The sequence below is a fragment of the Podarcis vaucheri genome (assembly GCF_965113315.1).
Source record: "Podarcis vaucheri genome assembly, chromosome: 14".
NCBI lineage: Eukaryota > Metazoa > Chordata > Lepidosauria > Squamata > Lacertidae > Podarcis > Podarcis vaucheri.
In genome coordinates, this window is record NC_138752.1 from 7,202,076 (window position 1) to 7,219,354 (window position 17,279).

A 17,279-nucleotide genomic window follows, 5' to 3' on the forward strand; every position below is an offset into this window, starting at 1 on the left:
AAAATAATTGGGTGGTCCGCAAAGACCGTCCATAATTTTAAAGTGGTCTGTGAGGGAAAACGTTCATGCGCCACTGGTCTAGGATAATCCATGTTACATTTTGTAGAAAGCCTATCATCCTTGAACCCGCCAAGAGCATTTGATACTAGACAGAGATGGTCTGATGTTTTTCTAGGGCTCCCCCCTGCCCCATCTGTAACATTCTCCAACTTATTCAGAAGGTGAGTTCTTCCAGAGAAGCCAGTGGCTGTCAGAAGACTTCTGCTCTTCCTTCTCCAGTGGCTTTTGGGGAACAGCAGCAGCATGTCAAGGCTACCTTCAAGAGCACAAAGCTCACTGTTTCTGCTTCCAGTCTGCATCCACCTCATTAAAATAGCCTCTTTCCTTAGAAACACGTGGTCTAAAATTACAGCCCCACAAAAGTTGCCCTTCTCACAAGTGCTCTTTACTTTTGACTTTGCTGTAGACTAAATGTCCTCTCAATGGAAATCAAGCAGACTTTTGTGGGTGTTTGGGGGGAAGGGGTTGAATGCAAGAATTTGCAAGGTTTCAAACACAGTCCTATGCATGTTTACTCAGGAGTAAGTCCCACTGTGTTCAGTTGAGCTTACACCTAGGTAAGTGTGCATAGTATTGCAGTTTAAGCCAATCTGCTTCCAAGAGAGAGCAGAAATTGCTGGAGTTAATATTTTTTGTAAAGTTTTAGAGTTGAGTTCTGAGGGACTTGTTTTAATTTCAGCCAAATCCTTTTTCCATTGAGTAACGTAAGGTTTCCTCCCCTATCTCTTAGGGTGGTACCAATCTAATTATAAACAGCTATGGGCCAATTGCAAAGAAGAGTTCCAGGAAATGGCTCTTCTTTCAAGACTCTAAGAGAGGGAAGTCAGAAGAGGTAAGAGAATGACTGAGTGTATTCTGCCTCCTGGGCTCTTCAGGCTTGAGAGTGGCTCTGAATTTCTGCCTTGATATCTTGTGTTGGGGCATTTTGTGAAGTGAACTAATCACAAGGGCAATCCTCAAATCTCATATAGCTCAAGAGCTTCTCTTTCCTTTGGCTGGAGACAGGGTTGGCTCAAGATAATTTGCTGCTTGATGCAAAGCGCCTCATGGCAGCTCTCCCCATCCTGTGTGCCGAATCAGACTTGATTGGCAGTTGAATCTTACCTCAACACGGCATACTGTATTTGCACCACACCTGAGGTCCGGGGAGGCTGTGTGGCACATGGGGCTGTATTTTCCCACACCTTGCAGCCAATCCCCATTCTCCAGCATCTGCCACCTGAGGTGACAACCTCATGGTAGGACCAGCCGTAGTCAGAGAAGATGTTGTTCTTTGCAGTTTATTCCAGTCTCCAGCTTGCTCTACTATGAGGTAGTGAAGCAGGAAGGTATTTCCAACTGACTTCAAAAGATAGGCATGGTTTGGGAGAGAAATGGCCTCGTGAGCCAGTTTGGACCCCCAGAAGGCCAAAATTGGGCATGTGTTTCCTACGCTGGATCTCAGTATTCACCTTTTACCAGCAGAGCTTTTGGGTGTTGCCTGTATTCTATTTTGGTCTCTTCTGCCTTAGAGGCACCTTTATTTTTGTGTAATGTTTTTCCTCCCTGTGTTTCTTCCAGACCCAGAGATGTTTTACAAAAGCAGTGTGTTTGTATCAGTCAGGCACTGCCGTCCTCATTGGCAAAGATGCCTCCCCAGAGCAAAAGCCGAACTACCAGGCTGCGTACAGCATCGTTGCTGACACAGAGCATTCAGCAAACAGTGAAGAAAGCCACGAAACCGGTGATTCTGGAAGGTTCTCTCATGAGTCCAACGAAGAACTTCACCTCTCTGCGGGCGTCAGTGCTACTCCAGTGACCCCTGATTCCTTTGCAGGCAGTGCCCCCGTGTGTCCGCTCCCGAGTGCCTCCGAAGAGCCTCCCGACCAAAGTCCGCCGCCACTTCTCCAGCTGCCGCCTGCAGGACAAAACTGAGCCTGCCCCCAGAGCGGCGTGTGTGTGTCTGTGTCTGTATGTCTGTGTGTGTCTGTTCAAAGGACAATGAACAAAGAGCCAAAGCTTTAAGTGGGAACCCTGAGTGGCCAACAGGCGATCCCGCAATTCTGTCGACCATTTTTGTTTTTTTAAGAAATGTGTTAAAACTCACGCTTTTTGAATGTTCAGTGCTCAACAATGTGAAAGGAAAGTACGGATTTCTGAGTAGAGCGAAGAAGAGAAGTTTTTATATATCTATATATCTATATATCTATCACTGGAGCAAGGGTGACCCCTTTGCTTGAATATCTACCTCAGTTTGCCGGGTGGCATTACCTCATGTTTTTTTGTGTTGAGAGTTGGTCTCGGCTACATAACTGACGATAACTTCCTAGTAGTCCCATGTATTTTCCCTCCATTTTATGTGTAGGGTGTGAATGTGTGTGTGTGATCCAAAGGAGTTGTGTTGGCAGGTGAGCAGGGATGTTCAGCTGAAGCTCTGGCTTTGAGGAAAAGGCGGGGGAAGCCTCTCCATGGGGCAGGAGCAGAGGACCAGGGCCAGACTGGAATCTGACTGCAGCCTTTTCTGCCAAACCCCCTAGAAGGTTGCCTAGCGAGGGAGCCCAGACTCTTATGACTGCTTCACAAGAGGCCAGGGCCTGTTGAGTTGTTTTGCCTTCAGGGCTGCAGCCCTGGGAGGGGGCCAGTAAAAGCCAACCCCTGGGCTCCCAAACACTGAACTGCTTTCCTTTTGAGACTTGAGGGTCACATCTCCCTCCTTTCCCCCAACCTGCCTCAGACAGTGCCTTCTTCTTCTGATCACATCAGCCGAGCATTTTTTGGTCAGGATATGCTGTGGCGAATCGCTCGGGCCCAGCCGTTACTCCCTATTCCTTGACTTGCACCCATCAGGCAGGTAATGCTAAAAAGGGAGTGTTTCCTCATGCTTCAGAGCAATGGTGCCTTTCACTATATAGATATCTTATGAAATCACTGTTTTGCCTTATGCCTTTTTTAGTCTTCATGAAGTTGCTTCAGAGAACAGAAAGATGCCTTAAATGTGCTCTGCAGGTTGTGGGGTGCAAAGGGTCTCAAGTGCTCAGAAACTCTTCCCATAGGTCTGTTTCTGGCCAGTCCTGGGCTCCCCAACCCTGCTCAGGGCTCCTTGCTTCAGATTCAGATGCTGTGATCCCTGCATTGCAGGGGATTGGACCACATCCCTTCCAACTCTACAATTCTGTGATTCTATGAAAAGCGTTCGGTCCTTCCACAGGCCAGCTTGAGCTCTGCCAAGGCCTCTCTTAGAACAAAGGAGCCAGAGATTGAGCTGAACAGCTTCTCAGAAGAGGGGGGCACCTGTTTCTGCCACCTCATACCCACACAACTCCTGTTTTATACTACCTCCTTTTAAAGTTATTCTAGTATTATTGTTTTCCCGTACTCAGGGCGCAGTTTGTTACTTTTTAAGCTGTCTTGCAGCAATGTGAGGCAAACTGACAGGGTATTGTGTATTATTTTGTTTTTAAGTTTGGGAGAGAATGCGAGAGAGTGAATGAGAAAGCAAGTGAGAGAGAGAGAGAGGGCTATATTCACCAAAGTTGGGAGCCAGTCAATAGAGATCTCCCCCTCCTCTCCCCCAATCAGAATTCATTTCTTTTTCCAAAGAACGCAATACTGGCAATTAACTTCCCAGGGCAACCCCTGGTTCTGTTGCGGACAGCAAAAAAATGTCCACTTGTGCCATATTAAAATGGGAGCCAGTATGCAGGTATGTTTGGGGAAGAGGAGGGGGAACTAACAGATCTCTCCCCACCTACCCTTTTTCATTTTTCTTTGGTGAATTGGCCTCTGTAGATCTTTAGAATGCAGGTGTGTGTTTGCTAGCGCTGTACCAGACAAGACCTGTTCACCTTTCACAATTTTCTTGACACAAAGGCTTTAAAGATGATAATAATCTTGTACCAAAGAATTTTCTGTAGAAAAGAGAAGAAAGCTGCATATTTTCCAAAAAAATAATAATGGGAATTGAGCTAGTTAAAACTATAGGTTTGCATACATTTTATTACCTAAGTAGTTACTAACCAAAAGGAGGAGAGAACCAAACGAGAAGGGGCCTCTATGGACTGTAGGAGTTTATGGTCCAAATTAGTTCTACAATGTTAACTATCTTTATTGTTACAAAAGACAGCCTTTAAAGAAAATTGAAATAAGACCTTTTCAGCATATAAAATCTCCAAAGACTTTCAAGTGTAATTTTGTTTTCCTTTTCTTCAGCAACTAAGCTCTTTTAACAGTCCAGTATTAGATACATTATAATATTTTAAAATGTGTTATATATATATATATTTACTTGCTGAAGAAAAAGAAACTTGTCTCACCAAAGATTTTATTTTTGGTCTCATTGGACAAAGCTGTGTCGGGCACAGTGGAGAGTGCGCTGCTTGAAGCCAGGAGACAAAAGGTGGCACGGTTCATGCCGTGAAACTCCTGGCATCCTTGGCGAGCCTCTTAGCAATGGCTGATATGCCAAGGTAACCATTTTCTTCTCCCAAAGACTTGTTTGCTGTGAAGTACTGACACTTTTTGACCCCTTCCTGATGCTGTTGGGTGATGCCAATAGATCCCCCTCCTCAGCAGTTTCATGCCAAAGACCCATCAAGCTCCACGGCTGCTCTGGGAATAATCAAGAGGAGCAGGCGCGGCTGTGGGAACCGTAGTAGATGGTGGCTGCCATTGTTGGGCCCTTAGGCTGGAAGATGCTTCGCAATCTCTCTTGCCCTGAGCATTTTAGACTGGGATAAGGTTGCGATAGCTTTCAAGTTACACGGGACTCTGTGAGGCTTCACAAAGAGCTCTGTGAAAATTAAAAGTCTGCCTGCATTTGTGTGGGCAAATCTTGGCTCATCTGAGTAAAGATACTACTTTTACCTCACACGTGTCTTCTACTGGAATTCTTGTCAGTCAGACAGCGGGTTAATTGCCTCAGTTTCCAAAGATATCCAGTGAACTAAAGAGAGTGGCTTTATCCACAAGGTGATCTGCCAGTAAAGAAATAGCTTTTATTCAAGTACTACTTAGCAGCAAATGAAGAAAAAAACCAAAGATATTTAAGGTTACCTCAGTATAGAGGCATGATGTGTTAGGTAGGTCTCTTTGCCCTTTTTTTTTTTTTTTGAGTTAGCATTATATTATAATGTGTCCCTCCAGCCTGCATCCAGAGAGGCGCTTAGCACGTGCTCTGCCTTTGAATCACCATATGGCAAAACCAAGGATAATTCTAGACCCTTCTTTATCCCAGGGTGTGATGGCTATGGGAGCAGCTTCCGCTGCTGAGTCCTCGAAGGGGTTGTGAGCCAGCCAACTTTCAAGAATGACTCTTTCTTGGGGCTCTCCTTTATCACAAAAGTTATCTTCTTCTAGAATGTGAATTTCCTTGGCCTTTAAAAATGTCCAAAAGATAGCTGAGTAAAACTGTCATTTCCTTTACCTCTGAAGAGCCAACAGAGAACCATTTTTTATTCCAGTGGGATCTGAATTGGGTGGAAATGATGCTATCTGGAAAGTGCATGTTGTGGAGTAGTCCCATTGGTCTCAATGCTAAGACACCAAAAGAGTGGCCCCAGGGGGCATAAGTGGTGCTTGCCCCCAATGGCAGCCTCATGACCGTGTGGCAATAATGCTGATGCCATGATGTCCAAGGAGCAGGCTTTGCGCTTGTTATTCTTACCTCTGGTATTTGTGAGCAAAATGTGCAGGCAGAATTTTATCTAGTTTGGTGATGACTGTCCACAGACCCCAAGTTCTGGAGGTGGGAAGACTCTCTCCCTTGTGTAGTGGCCAATTTTTCCAAATATGTGTTAGAGGATGAGCATAGGTCCAGATTATATATTTTCAGTGTGATGTCAACCCAAAAGCCAGGGCTGGCGTAAGGAGCGTGTGTATGTGTGCAATCTTTTAGGTCTTTAAGGAAACTGGCGTGATTTGAAAAGCCTGCCTGGCTCATGTCGGGCATGTGCTGTACTGTGAGAATCCGCCACTGGGCCAAGTGCAAGAATTTTCTAAAGACACATCTACCCAACCTCTGCACTGGCACTATTTCTGGTAAAGTTAGAAAATTTAAAGCATTTCCCTGTGATAGCTTTACAAATTTGTTCCTTTTAGTTATTCTACCACTTAAGATTAAATAACAGCTGCTGGTTATGAATATGCCTTTGCTCTGTGTACACAGTCGCTGTGGCTGAACCAAGGAAGCCTTTGATTGACCTTTAGTTTATCTTTTTTTCTGAACCAGGAAACTGTGGTTACCAGCTTTGGAACCAACTAGGATGTTAACACAGCTTCAAACCATGGTTCAGCATCCTGTCTTATTCCAAAGCTGATAACCATAGTTTCCCAGTTTGGATAAAACAGGAAACAGTGGTTAATTGAAGACTTCCAAGTTTGCTAGCTAGGAGCAAAGGAGCTGCATTCACTCATAACTTTTTAAGCCAAGATATGGCCAAGCAGACGCAGCCACACTCCCACTATAAAACATCTTGCTCAAACCAGATCCACAAATTTGAATCTGATCTGAGCATGATTTGGACCCAGTAGGAATTTGTTGTTTTTCCTTCTATCTTTTGTGCACATACACATCCCTTAAACCCACCTTGTGCTTTTGGTAAATGGCTTGTTCGTGAAACCTAGGCTTTTGAAAAACAAAAATATTTTTTTTGTTTCTGTTGTATTTTTAAATATGTGAATGAACTGCAAGTGCGGGAGTCCAGCTATATTTCTTTTGCGAAGGGTGTTCTGGCTCCCGGCGCTCCTTCTGCTGTTTCTGGTAAGGGCAGCAACAGCTGACTGGCAAATGGAGGACAAAGCTGAATTATATTAATTTTATATTTGACTCAGGGGATCAGCTCTGTGAATTCCATTGCATGAGGGCAGCTGGTGTTTGCCTTGATAATGAATGTACCTTTTTCAATGTATTTTTTAATGTTTTGTTTAATAATGTGGATTTTTTTTAAACGAAATTCTTTTTTTAAAAAATAGCATTATAGTGAATGTTAAACCTTGGTGTGTTTCTCCTCTTCCCCACCCCTCAGGCTTGTTCTTATACTAGCACAAATGTCATGCCAAAAATGAGTAGAAATTTAAATGCCAAAATGTTTATAAAACTGCTGTCTAATACTGATGGATTGCACAGTTTAAATAAAAGTTTCCTTTAGTAAAAGTTTTCCTTTTTTCTTTCAAGGAGTAATTGTCCTTGCAGTTTCTTTGATGGGTCAATACTTTGGGGAGGGGGTTTGCATGGAGCAAGTGAGGGAGGAAGCTGAAATAAGGACATCAGGACCATTCTTGGGAAGACAAAATAGTCTCTCAGCAGTGTTCCCCCATACCATCATAAGAATCCATATAAGGAGGTACTCCGCTTTCACATGGTTATGCCCCCTACTTCTTGGCTTTCTCAACAAAGGCCCTTTGAGTATTTTGCACAATTTGGTATGAACTGAGTATTTTTATTTACCAGAAGTTTAGACCATTTTCATAAGCCAATGGTATTCAGACTTTAAAAATGTTTATTATGCACTCTTGCAATGAAGCCTCGCCATAGCCAGCACCTCAACCTTCATCTTGAGACACTTCCTGTTTTGGTTTTTTCCCATCACAAATTTGTGCACAGACACACACACACACCCCTTGCTGCTCAGCTACATTATAAGGTCCCTCAAAGGCTGTCCCCTCCCACGCGCTGCTCACCTTTTCAACAGCACACTGCGTACCTCTTTTAGAATGGGGGTCCTAATTGCCCAATTTGATGACTCACTTTATATCTCCTACTTTTGCTTGCATCCCAACCTTTCCCAAGTGGGTGCTCTCACATTTCTTTCTCTTCTTCCTGGTCCCAAAATGTGGGAAAATGATTGCTTGTACATGAGAGCATGAGCAAAGTTCTTATTGTTGCAGGGTGATTTCATAGCTAGAAGCATCCTTGGAGCATGAACAGCGCGTGAACAGCTCGTGCTGTCCTATATGATTGGCTAACGTAGCATGGCCTGATGCTAGTGCGAAGGTCCTTATCTGCTGGCTAGAACAAATTGCTTGGCTTGTATTTTGTATCTTTCTGATTTCACACAATAAAAGCTGTGCTGCAATAGCCCTAGAGAGCAGCCATATTTCGGAACCTATCATGGTGTGAGACTGATTTTTCTTTGGATGCCGAGCTGCAACTCGACAATTGGTGCCCCGTGTGACTGCCTTCGGACTTCACGTTGTTTTTCATTATTCAGCACTCACCAACACGTCGTTCATCCACGTAGTGGATCCCTGGTGAGTGCTCCCGTGTGATTTCTTTTGGATTTCATGCTGTTAAACAACGTTCAGCCTCACCTCGCCTGGCAAGGGCTGCAGACGCGTCGTTCATCCACGTAGTGGATCCCTGGTGAGAGCTCCCGTGTGAATGTGATTCTGGACTACGTTACGGACTTATCAGCACTTACTTCCGCCCGGACAGGGCAAAAAGGCGCCTCCCTCATCCTTCTAAGGATCCCTCCGGTAAGTGCTCCCTGCTCTTTTTGCAACTCTTGCAATCATGGGAAAGTCTCTCTCTGCACCACAGAAAAATTTTTATAAAGACCTTAAATTCCTTTTGGCCAGTAACAACCTTGCTGTTCGGAAAGCTGACCTTAAGTCCCTTATAAAAGCCCTGGACACTCACTGCCCCTGGTTCCCCCAGGACGGAAATTGGGAGTTAGACGATTGGAAAAAAATTGGACACTTCTTTCAAAATCATCCTCAGATTGATGTCAAGGTTTTGCATGCCTGGAGTAACGTCTACAAAGCTATGTCGTGCTTAACTCCTTCAAACATTCTTCTGGCTGCTGCCACAACTTCTTCGCCCGCCCTCCCCGCTCCTGCTTTGCCTGCCTCAAACCTACCTCCTAAACCGCCGGACATTTTCCCTTCGGCTCCTCCTGTCACTCCCCTGCATTCTTCAAATTCTACCTCCTCCGCCCAAGGCATTTGGCACCGCTCCTACAATTCCTCTTCAAAGATCTCTCTGTGCCACCGCTCCGTTGCTGCCTTTTGATTCTGATACTCCAAATCTCTTTCCTGTGATTGCTCCTGCACCCTCAGCCCCCGTCATGCTGAGCCAAACCAATGTTCTCGATGGGCTGACGGGAGGAGGAAATTTTCTTCCTATTGCCCAACAGTTGGCACTTGATCCTATGTATTGGGCAGCCACCACAGCCTCAGCTCAGGAGGCTTTGGCCTCTGTCCCTGATGACAAGAATGAGCGCAATGGCCAATTGGGGAGCGTCAGACAGGGCCCTGCAAAGCTCTATGGACAATTTGTTGATCGCTTGTACAATACCTTCAAGTGGCAAGTTCAGGACCTGGCAGCACAAGAACCGATTGTACGCCAGCTTGTGTTTGATAATTCAAATGAGCACTGTACGCAAGAGCTGCGCCTTCTAATGGCAACATCAAATATAGCCATTGCTGATATGCTTAAAGCCTGCCAGTCAGTGGGCACTGCTAGCCACAGCCTGCTAGCCACGGCCTTGTCCTCCACCGTGTCCCAAAATCCTGCAAAGGCTACAACCTGTTGGATTGACAGTGGCTAAAGAAAAAATCCAGCGGACTTTACCCATTACGTACCTGGGACACAAGCTGACACCATCTGCAGCCATTCCAGTTACGCCTCAACTACAGTTTCCTGGTTATCTTAGACTGGTGGATTTACAACAAATTCTTGGACAGCTGAATTGGATAAAGAGTTATTTGGACCTGCCCACCTCCACTTTGTCTCCACTATTTTCTGCCCTTAAAGGACATAAGGATCCAGCGGACAAGATCACAATCACCTCTGCAATGGAAGAGGCTCTTCCACAGCTGTTCCAGTGTTTCCTGGCACGTTGAAAGGCCATCTTCATCCCTACTGCATTGGCCCCCCTTTTCCCTGGGAAGCCACTTCAACCACCAAACATCATTACAGTTTTGCTGCCTCCTAATAGCAACCATCCCATCTGTGTCATCACGTTTCGTTGGGCTTGGACTTTTGACTCAGCAGTACAAGGAGCAATACATCAGACTTATTTACAGCAAATGGGCTCCTGTATCTGCAGAAATGGTTGTGTGACTTCTTCTGGATTGTGGTTTTTACATGCCAATAATCGAGCTACGAAATATCACGCAGGTTGCTCAGAAACAGCCATTGGACTAATTTACCATTCTCATCCTTATTGACATCACTTGGATTTTACCCCCCAGAGATTTTTTTTTCTCCTCCCTCAGGAGTCCTGCCCTATGATGTGTTCCCCTGAACATGTACAGAGGGCTGTCTTGGCACTATTGTGGACTCTTGGCAAGGGAGGGGGTGAGGGATTTCAGTGTCTTCCAGTTGTGTCATTTTTGTGCTTTGGCATGGTTCCCGGACAGAAAGTTGCAATATGGTTCTTTAGCAAGGCCTGCGACAATGGGCTCTGTTCTCGACCTTGTTGCAATCTTTTTGGCTACAGCAAGCGGAATATGCTTGGCTAGTGCCTTTTAGCTGCTGAGAAAAATGATTTTGAAAAGCTTTAAAAAGCTTTGAGGTTTTTTTTTGTTGGTGGTGGTATTCTAGCATTCCTATAAATGCTTCATATAAGATTAGCAATAATATGAAGGACAATCGTATAAGTTTATCACCTGTGTTTTGTTGCTTGCAGAATTAGCTCCTTATTGTTTTCATTTTAATCACAATAGCAAAAAAATTTTAGGTCATTATCCATATTGTAATTGGACATATGAATACATTAATGGATCTTCTTGTTTTCTTAATGTTACAACCATGAGTGGCAGAACAAAGGTTTTAATTAATAATGTCACAACTTACATGACCTATGAACAACAAGCTGCGTGTAGAGACTTTTATGTTTGGTTCGACTGGATGAGAAAGAGCAGCAGAACTACATGTTTGCTTCAATCTGATTTATGGTTACTTTGTGGCACACGTGCCTACAAAGAAATCCCCTCTGCCTTTTCTGGTACCTGCACGTTAGGTATAGTGGTACCCTTGGTGTATAAAATAGATAAGCTCCCAACGGTCCGTTTGCGTAACAGAAGGGAAGTACAATCACCTATTTCTCAATATACAGGGACAGCCATCTCTAGGTCCCTTCTGCCTTCTTTAGGTGCAGCCATGAACTACCGTGATCTGCATAAATTGGCAAACTGGACAGAAAATTTGTTCAATTCCACCATTTTGGCTTTAAAAATGATTAACAAAGAAATGTCAGAAATAAGAAATGTAGTTCTTCAACATCATTATGCTTTAGATGTGATCCTTGCTTCTAAAGGTGGAATTTGTGCCTTAATTCATTCTCATTGCTGCATGTATATAACTGATCAATCGACCAATATCTCTGCTACTATTGATTATATGGAACAAATGATAGCCCATAATCCTTTGAATCCACCTGAAGGTTTTGATCCATGGGATTGCTTATTTTCTTGGTTGCTGTCAGGGGTTCAGGAGCAGAGACGCAGAGAAGGGAGGAAACAGAGAGCGAGGGGGAGGAATACGAAGGAGGGATGAGTGGGGATTACGACCCGAGATCCCCGAGCCTGTCCAGTGAGTCCGGGGATTCCCAGAAGGGAGCACCAGTGGTCAGAGCAAGGGGGGAGAGCAGGGGGAAACCCCAGGAAGAAGGACCCAGAGACGTTAAGGAGAGGCGCAGGAGATGGAGCAAGGCTAGGGTATTAAGCTGGTGTGCTAGAGGCGGAAACTCAGACGGATCTTCGCCGGCCTGACATAGAAGACGTAGGGCTGCACATTGCAGTTTGAAAATGGAACCTGTATAACGTGAACGCTGGTAGCGTGGTCCTATGTGAGCTGGGACTGGGTAGCAGCCCTGACAGTTGCCTAATGGATTATGGTTAAGAAATATATTATTGATTGTATTTGCATGTATTGCTGGCTTCATTATGGTGTGTTGTTGCATTCAATGCATACCCTCTTTGATTTCCCAATGCACTGCATGGTGGTACCGACCACGGCCCACCACAGGGGTTACAAGAGGAATTTATGTTGCAAAGTGTAGACGCTTAGGCAATGAAGTGTACGATTTGGAATGATGGTCCCTCTTTTCCTCTAATAATATAAACAAGAAAAGGGGACATGTGGGAAAATGATTGCTTGTACATGAGAGCATGAGCAAAGTTCTTATTGTTGCAGGGTGATTTCATAGCTAGAAGCATCCTTGGAGCATGAACAGCGCGTGAACAGCTCGTGCTGTCCTATATGATTGGCTAACGTAGCATGGCCTGATGCTAGTGCGAAGGTCCTTATCTGCTGGCTAGAACAAATTGCTTGGCTTGTATTTTGTATCTTTCTGATTTCACACAATAAAAGCTGTGCTGCAATAGCCCTAGAGAGCAGCCATATTTCGGAACCTATCATGGTGTGAGACTGATTTTTCTTTGGATGCCGAGCTGCAACTCGACACCAAAAGTGTCGCCTTCAGTTTGCACTTGGAACACCAAGGCAAACTAACCGTATTTCTCTAAAGGCTAATTCTGGCAGTATATTTCTAGCAGCCTATCTCTAGAAAAAACATCTCAAAATGAAGCATCCAGTACTCTTTCCAACACCCACACACTATGTGGTGTGTCACCACACTAAGACAGAAATGAGAAAAACACAGCACTGCACCAAATCTTGCCAGAACTACAGATGTGCTAATTTGTCTCTGAACATCCCAACACATGCCTGTCTGCATTCTGCCGCTAGAACTACAGTGGTACCTTGGTTCTCAAACTTAAGCCGTTCCAGAAGTCCGTTCCAAAACCAAAGCGTTCCAAAACCAAGGTGCACTTTCCCATAGAAAGTAATGCAAAACTGATTAATCCATTCCAGACTTCTAAAAACAGCAATTTAACATGAATTTCACTATATAGCGAGACAACTGCCAGTTGTCATTGCAAAGCCACAACTCCCCCAACTTTTTCACAAATAGTACAGAAGTAGCAGCTGGTGAGGAAGAGGGTCATATAAAACATCTCTGCAGGTTCTTGGTGATGAACTTGCGTAACACAGCCCATTCAGGTTCCGACAGACTACTGGAATTTGAGACCCAAGAATCAGATTGATAGGACAGTCATCAATCTGAGGCACAGATGAATCAGGTTTTGCAGGTCGGCTGTGCACTCTGTGTGGGCTAGTTCGTTTACAACCGGGTCTGAAAGCCCTTCTTGAAACTGGCCCACTAGAGCTGCCTGATTCCAGGCCAGTTCCTGTGCCAGCAGCTGAAATTCACTGGCATACTTCCCCACCAACGGATTCCCCTGCCTTAGCTCCCGGATCAGGCAGTTGGCCATCTGTGTACATGGCTTGGAGCTGTTAGCTGAAGGTGTCAAAATTGGTCAGCAGTGGACTCAACATTAATATATCTCTTTGCTATTGCAAATAGTTTCTGTTCACATAGTCCTATATTTATGGGTGGATAACCTTCTTTAGTCTTTTGTTATAAAAACATTTTATTCAAACATTTACAGTGTTTTTCATTCTTAAAAAGACAGTTTATAGGCCTTAATTAAGAACATTATTAATTATATGGGGTGGATTATCTGTTTATTTTTTGTTCTTGCTGTTCTCATGTATTTTGTGTTTTTATATTGCATTTTTATGTCAACGCACTGTGATCTGTGGATTAAGGGCACTAAAAGGTAAAGGGACCCCTGACCGTTAGGTCTACTTGCGAACGACTCTGGGGTTGCGACGCTCATCTCGCTTTATTGGCTGAGGGAGCTGGCGTACAGCTTCTGGGTCATGTGGCCAGCATGACTAAGCCGCTTCTGGCGAAGCAGACCAGCGCACGGAAACGTCGTTTACCTTCCCGCCAGAGCAGTACCTATTTATCTACTTGCACTTTGACGTGCTTTTGAACTTCTAGGTTGGCAGGAGCAGGGACCGAGCAACGGGAGCTCACCCTGTCGCGGAGATTCGAACTGCCGACCTTCTGATCGGCCAGCCCTAGGCTCTGTGGTTTAGACCTCAGCGCCAAGGGCAGTATATACCTTTAATAAATACATTTAATAATAACAACTTCCACAAGGTGTGTGTCTCTGCTTTGCCCCCTGCTGTTTGATGGCTGAGGTGTGGACAAGTGTTTCGCAGAGCCTGACCTGCTACTTACACTGTTTTTTCTATAGAGGCTGCTGTTTCCTAAGGAGATTTAAAATTCAAAGGGCAACTGCCATTTTTCTGTAGTGCTTTCTTTTGGGGTATGGGGCTGTGTTTGTGCTTCTGTATACAGTGGTTCCTCAGGTTACATACGCTTCAGGTTACAGACTCCGCTAACCCAGAAATATTACCTCGGTTAAGAACTTTGCTTCAGGATGAGAACAGAAATTGTGCTCCAGCGGCGTGGCGGCAGTGGGAGGCCCCATTAGCTAAAGTGGTGCTTCAGGTTAAGAACAGTTTCAGGTTAAGAACGGACCACCAGAACGAATTAAGTACTTAACCCGAAGTACCACTGTATTGATCCATACATAAATTGAAAGCAATAATCAAGATAGTATTGTAGATGATAAAAATTAAAATTACATTTTTTTCTTACTTGCACTGATGATAGTCATTGTTTGAATGGGGGGCTTTTATCCATTTTCATAGTCACAGAATCAAACAATCAGTAGCAGAACTGGGTTTCGCACAGTCACAAAAACAAATTAACTAAAAAAGCCTCAAAAACAAAAATGCAAAATAAATAGCAAAAACAAAAGCCCAAATGAATCTGTTCTAGAAGTCTATTTGACTTCCAAAATGTTCGAAAACCATGGCGCAGCTTCTGATTGGTGCAGGTGCCCTGGAAACAATAGCTGACAGCTGCATCGGACGTTTGGCTCCCGAAAAACGTTCAAAAACTGGCACACTTCTGGGTATTTGGTGTTTGAGAACCAAGCCGTTTGAGTACCAAGGCGTTTGAGAACCAAGGTACCACTGTATTAGAATGCAGGGGACAGGAGCTTCACAAACATGTTCTAGGACCGTCGTGAATTAGGATCTTTTGGAGAGCAACAACAGTGTGCTTTGGCAGATTTGCCCATTGACTTGCATGGGTCTTAAAATAGGAGTGTTTATTGCACACACAAAAGGCAATCAAAATACAGGTATACAAATCCCAACACTCCAGCAGGGGTTAGTTCTGCAACAATGCGTACCTATGAAAGCAATATGGGGATAACTTAGTAACAATATGGTTTGAGGAAGTTAGCTCATTAATTCTAATCATGATTAAATCAACCCACACCAAACCACCAGGAGATGGAGGAGGTGCTCAGCGCTACTTAGGATGGCTCCCTGGCTCCGTCTTAAGAACAAACAAAGGTGTTTCCTTGTAAATAAAGAAGAAAACTCTTATCATGGCAGTCAAATTGTACAAACTCAGGAGGCGAGGGAGGAGCACAATCCGGTCCAGGTGCTGTTACAAGACAGAGGAGCAGCCATAATAAACCCAGTTGAACAAAGGTTGAAGAGTCCCAGGCTACATCCGTACCATACATTTAAAGCACTATTAGCCATGGCTTCCCCGAAAGTATGTATCATGGGGGAAATAGTATGGTATTTAGGCCGAAAGTTGTCAGGAGACTCCTATTCCCCTCACATGGCTACGATGCTCAGAGTGGCTTAACAGCCCATCTTCCCAAGGAGCTCTGGGAATTTTAGGTTTCCCAACAACGCTCAGCACCCGTAACAAACTGCCGTTCTTTGAAGGAAGTTATGACTCTTCAAGTGGCATAATAGTGCTTCACACATATGGTGCAGAGGAGGTTTGACATGTGTACCAAGAGTTTGGGAGCTGCAAGGTTGTTCCAACAAGTTTCCCCGTCTAGCCACCAAGCTTTTAAGCAGAGGTTGAGATCAGCTGCTCTCAAGAATCCCTGTCCTAGAATAGCATTCCTGACTCTCCTCCTCCTCCTCCTCTGAGCTCTCATGCTCTGTCACAACAGGACTGGCCTCTGCGCCTGAGTCTCCTTCATTCTCCAGAGTCTGGGAAGGGTCTCCTGCTGCCTCATCAGGTCTGGAGGCAGAGGCAAGGGGCTTCACCAAACAGGCTCTCCTGTACAGCCTTTCCCCATCTCTGATTCCTCAAGTGCGTCTCCTCCTGCTGATCTGAATCAGAGGGAACCATGCTCTTCGTCTCTTGGCTCAGACTAAGCCTGAGCCACGCACAGCTGGGCAGGGAGGCTTCTAAAACATGGTCATGCACCCCCCCCCCCGAGGAAACAAAAAACACAATGCACAACTGCTCAAAGATGCAGGGAAGAGGGAGTCAGGTGTAGAGGTTACCGTTTGTAGGTGAAGGATATCCATAAGACAGGTCAGGTAGCAAAATCTACATTGCCTGTCTTAGCAGGCATTTCTGAGGAAGGAGAACTAAGGCACACTGAAGCTCCTGGGTTTGGTAGGAAACTGCTGGACAGGTAGGCAGGAGCCCTGGTCTGAGCAGCTGGGGCCAGGATCCTGGCTTCAGGAACAGGAATGTAGCGGAGTCCTGAAAGGGGCTTTTGAAGCAGCTGCAGCAAGCAGGGACCCAGAGGAGCAGTTGAAAGCAAAGGAAAAGCAGAGGAAGATCTTAGAGGCAGTAGTGAAAAAATGACTGTAGGCAGCAAGTGGAACCCAGCAAACCAGAACAGGTTGTGGTGGGATCAAGAGCTCAGTTTCTATACCTTCCTGGATAAAAGCTTCAAAAGCCATTCTGAAACCGATTGGACTGGGAGATGTCAGCCATGCAGGATCCAGTGCCATCTTGTAAAGGACAGTCTCCTGGACGCATGATTTGCGGGTGGCCCAAAGCACATTTTGCAGTGCCCATCCCCCGTTACTTAATTTTCAAAACGTATTTCGGCTATGCATAAACGTGCTTAATTGTACTATGTGCCCACAGAAAGCTCTGGGCTGGGCAGAATCCAATGCCCCCTTGTAGAGGACACCCTCCTGGATACGTGGGTTTATGACGTATGATGGCCCAAAGCATAATTTGGGGTGGGACCTGGTTGCTTTTTTATATACATATGTATGTATTTCAGCTATTGTGGGCATGTACAGATGCCCTTCTCTATGCCATAGGCCCAGAGGAAGCTCTGGAACAGGTGGGATCCCATGTCAGCCTGCAGAAGTCACACCCCTGAATGGGTGGGCATAAGATTTGTGGTGGCCCAAAGCATATTTTGTGGTGGCAGTTCCTTCTTTTTTTAAGGTTTGTGTACAATACTGCAATGTCATCACACATTTATGAGTGTTTCACAAGCATGGTCAATTTGAATGAAGGAAATTCTCA

General features: G+C 44.9%; 1 protein-coding gene across 2 annotated transcripts in view; it reads left to right on the forward strand.

Annotated features, from left to right (window-relative positions):
* PRTG (protogenin) overlaps window positions 1-5,981 on the forward strand; it is an 85,288-nt gene extending 79,307 nt beyond the window's left edge. Inside the window, exons 19-20 of one of the 2 annotated variants that reach the window (XM_082198322.1) lie at window positions 791-892; window positions 1,621-5,981. In XM_082198322.1, coding sequence (XP_082054448.1) covers window positions 791-892; window positions 1,621-1,974 — 456 coding nt within the window. In that variant the 3' untranslated portion in view covers window positions 1,975-5,981. The remainder of the gene's footprint in view (window positions 1-790; window positions 893-1,620) is intronic. The other variant, XM_082198323.1, reaches the window with a different exon arrangement.
* The last annotated feature ends 11,298 nt before the right edge of the window (window positions 5,982-17,279 follow it).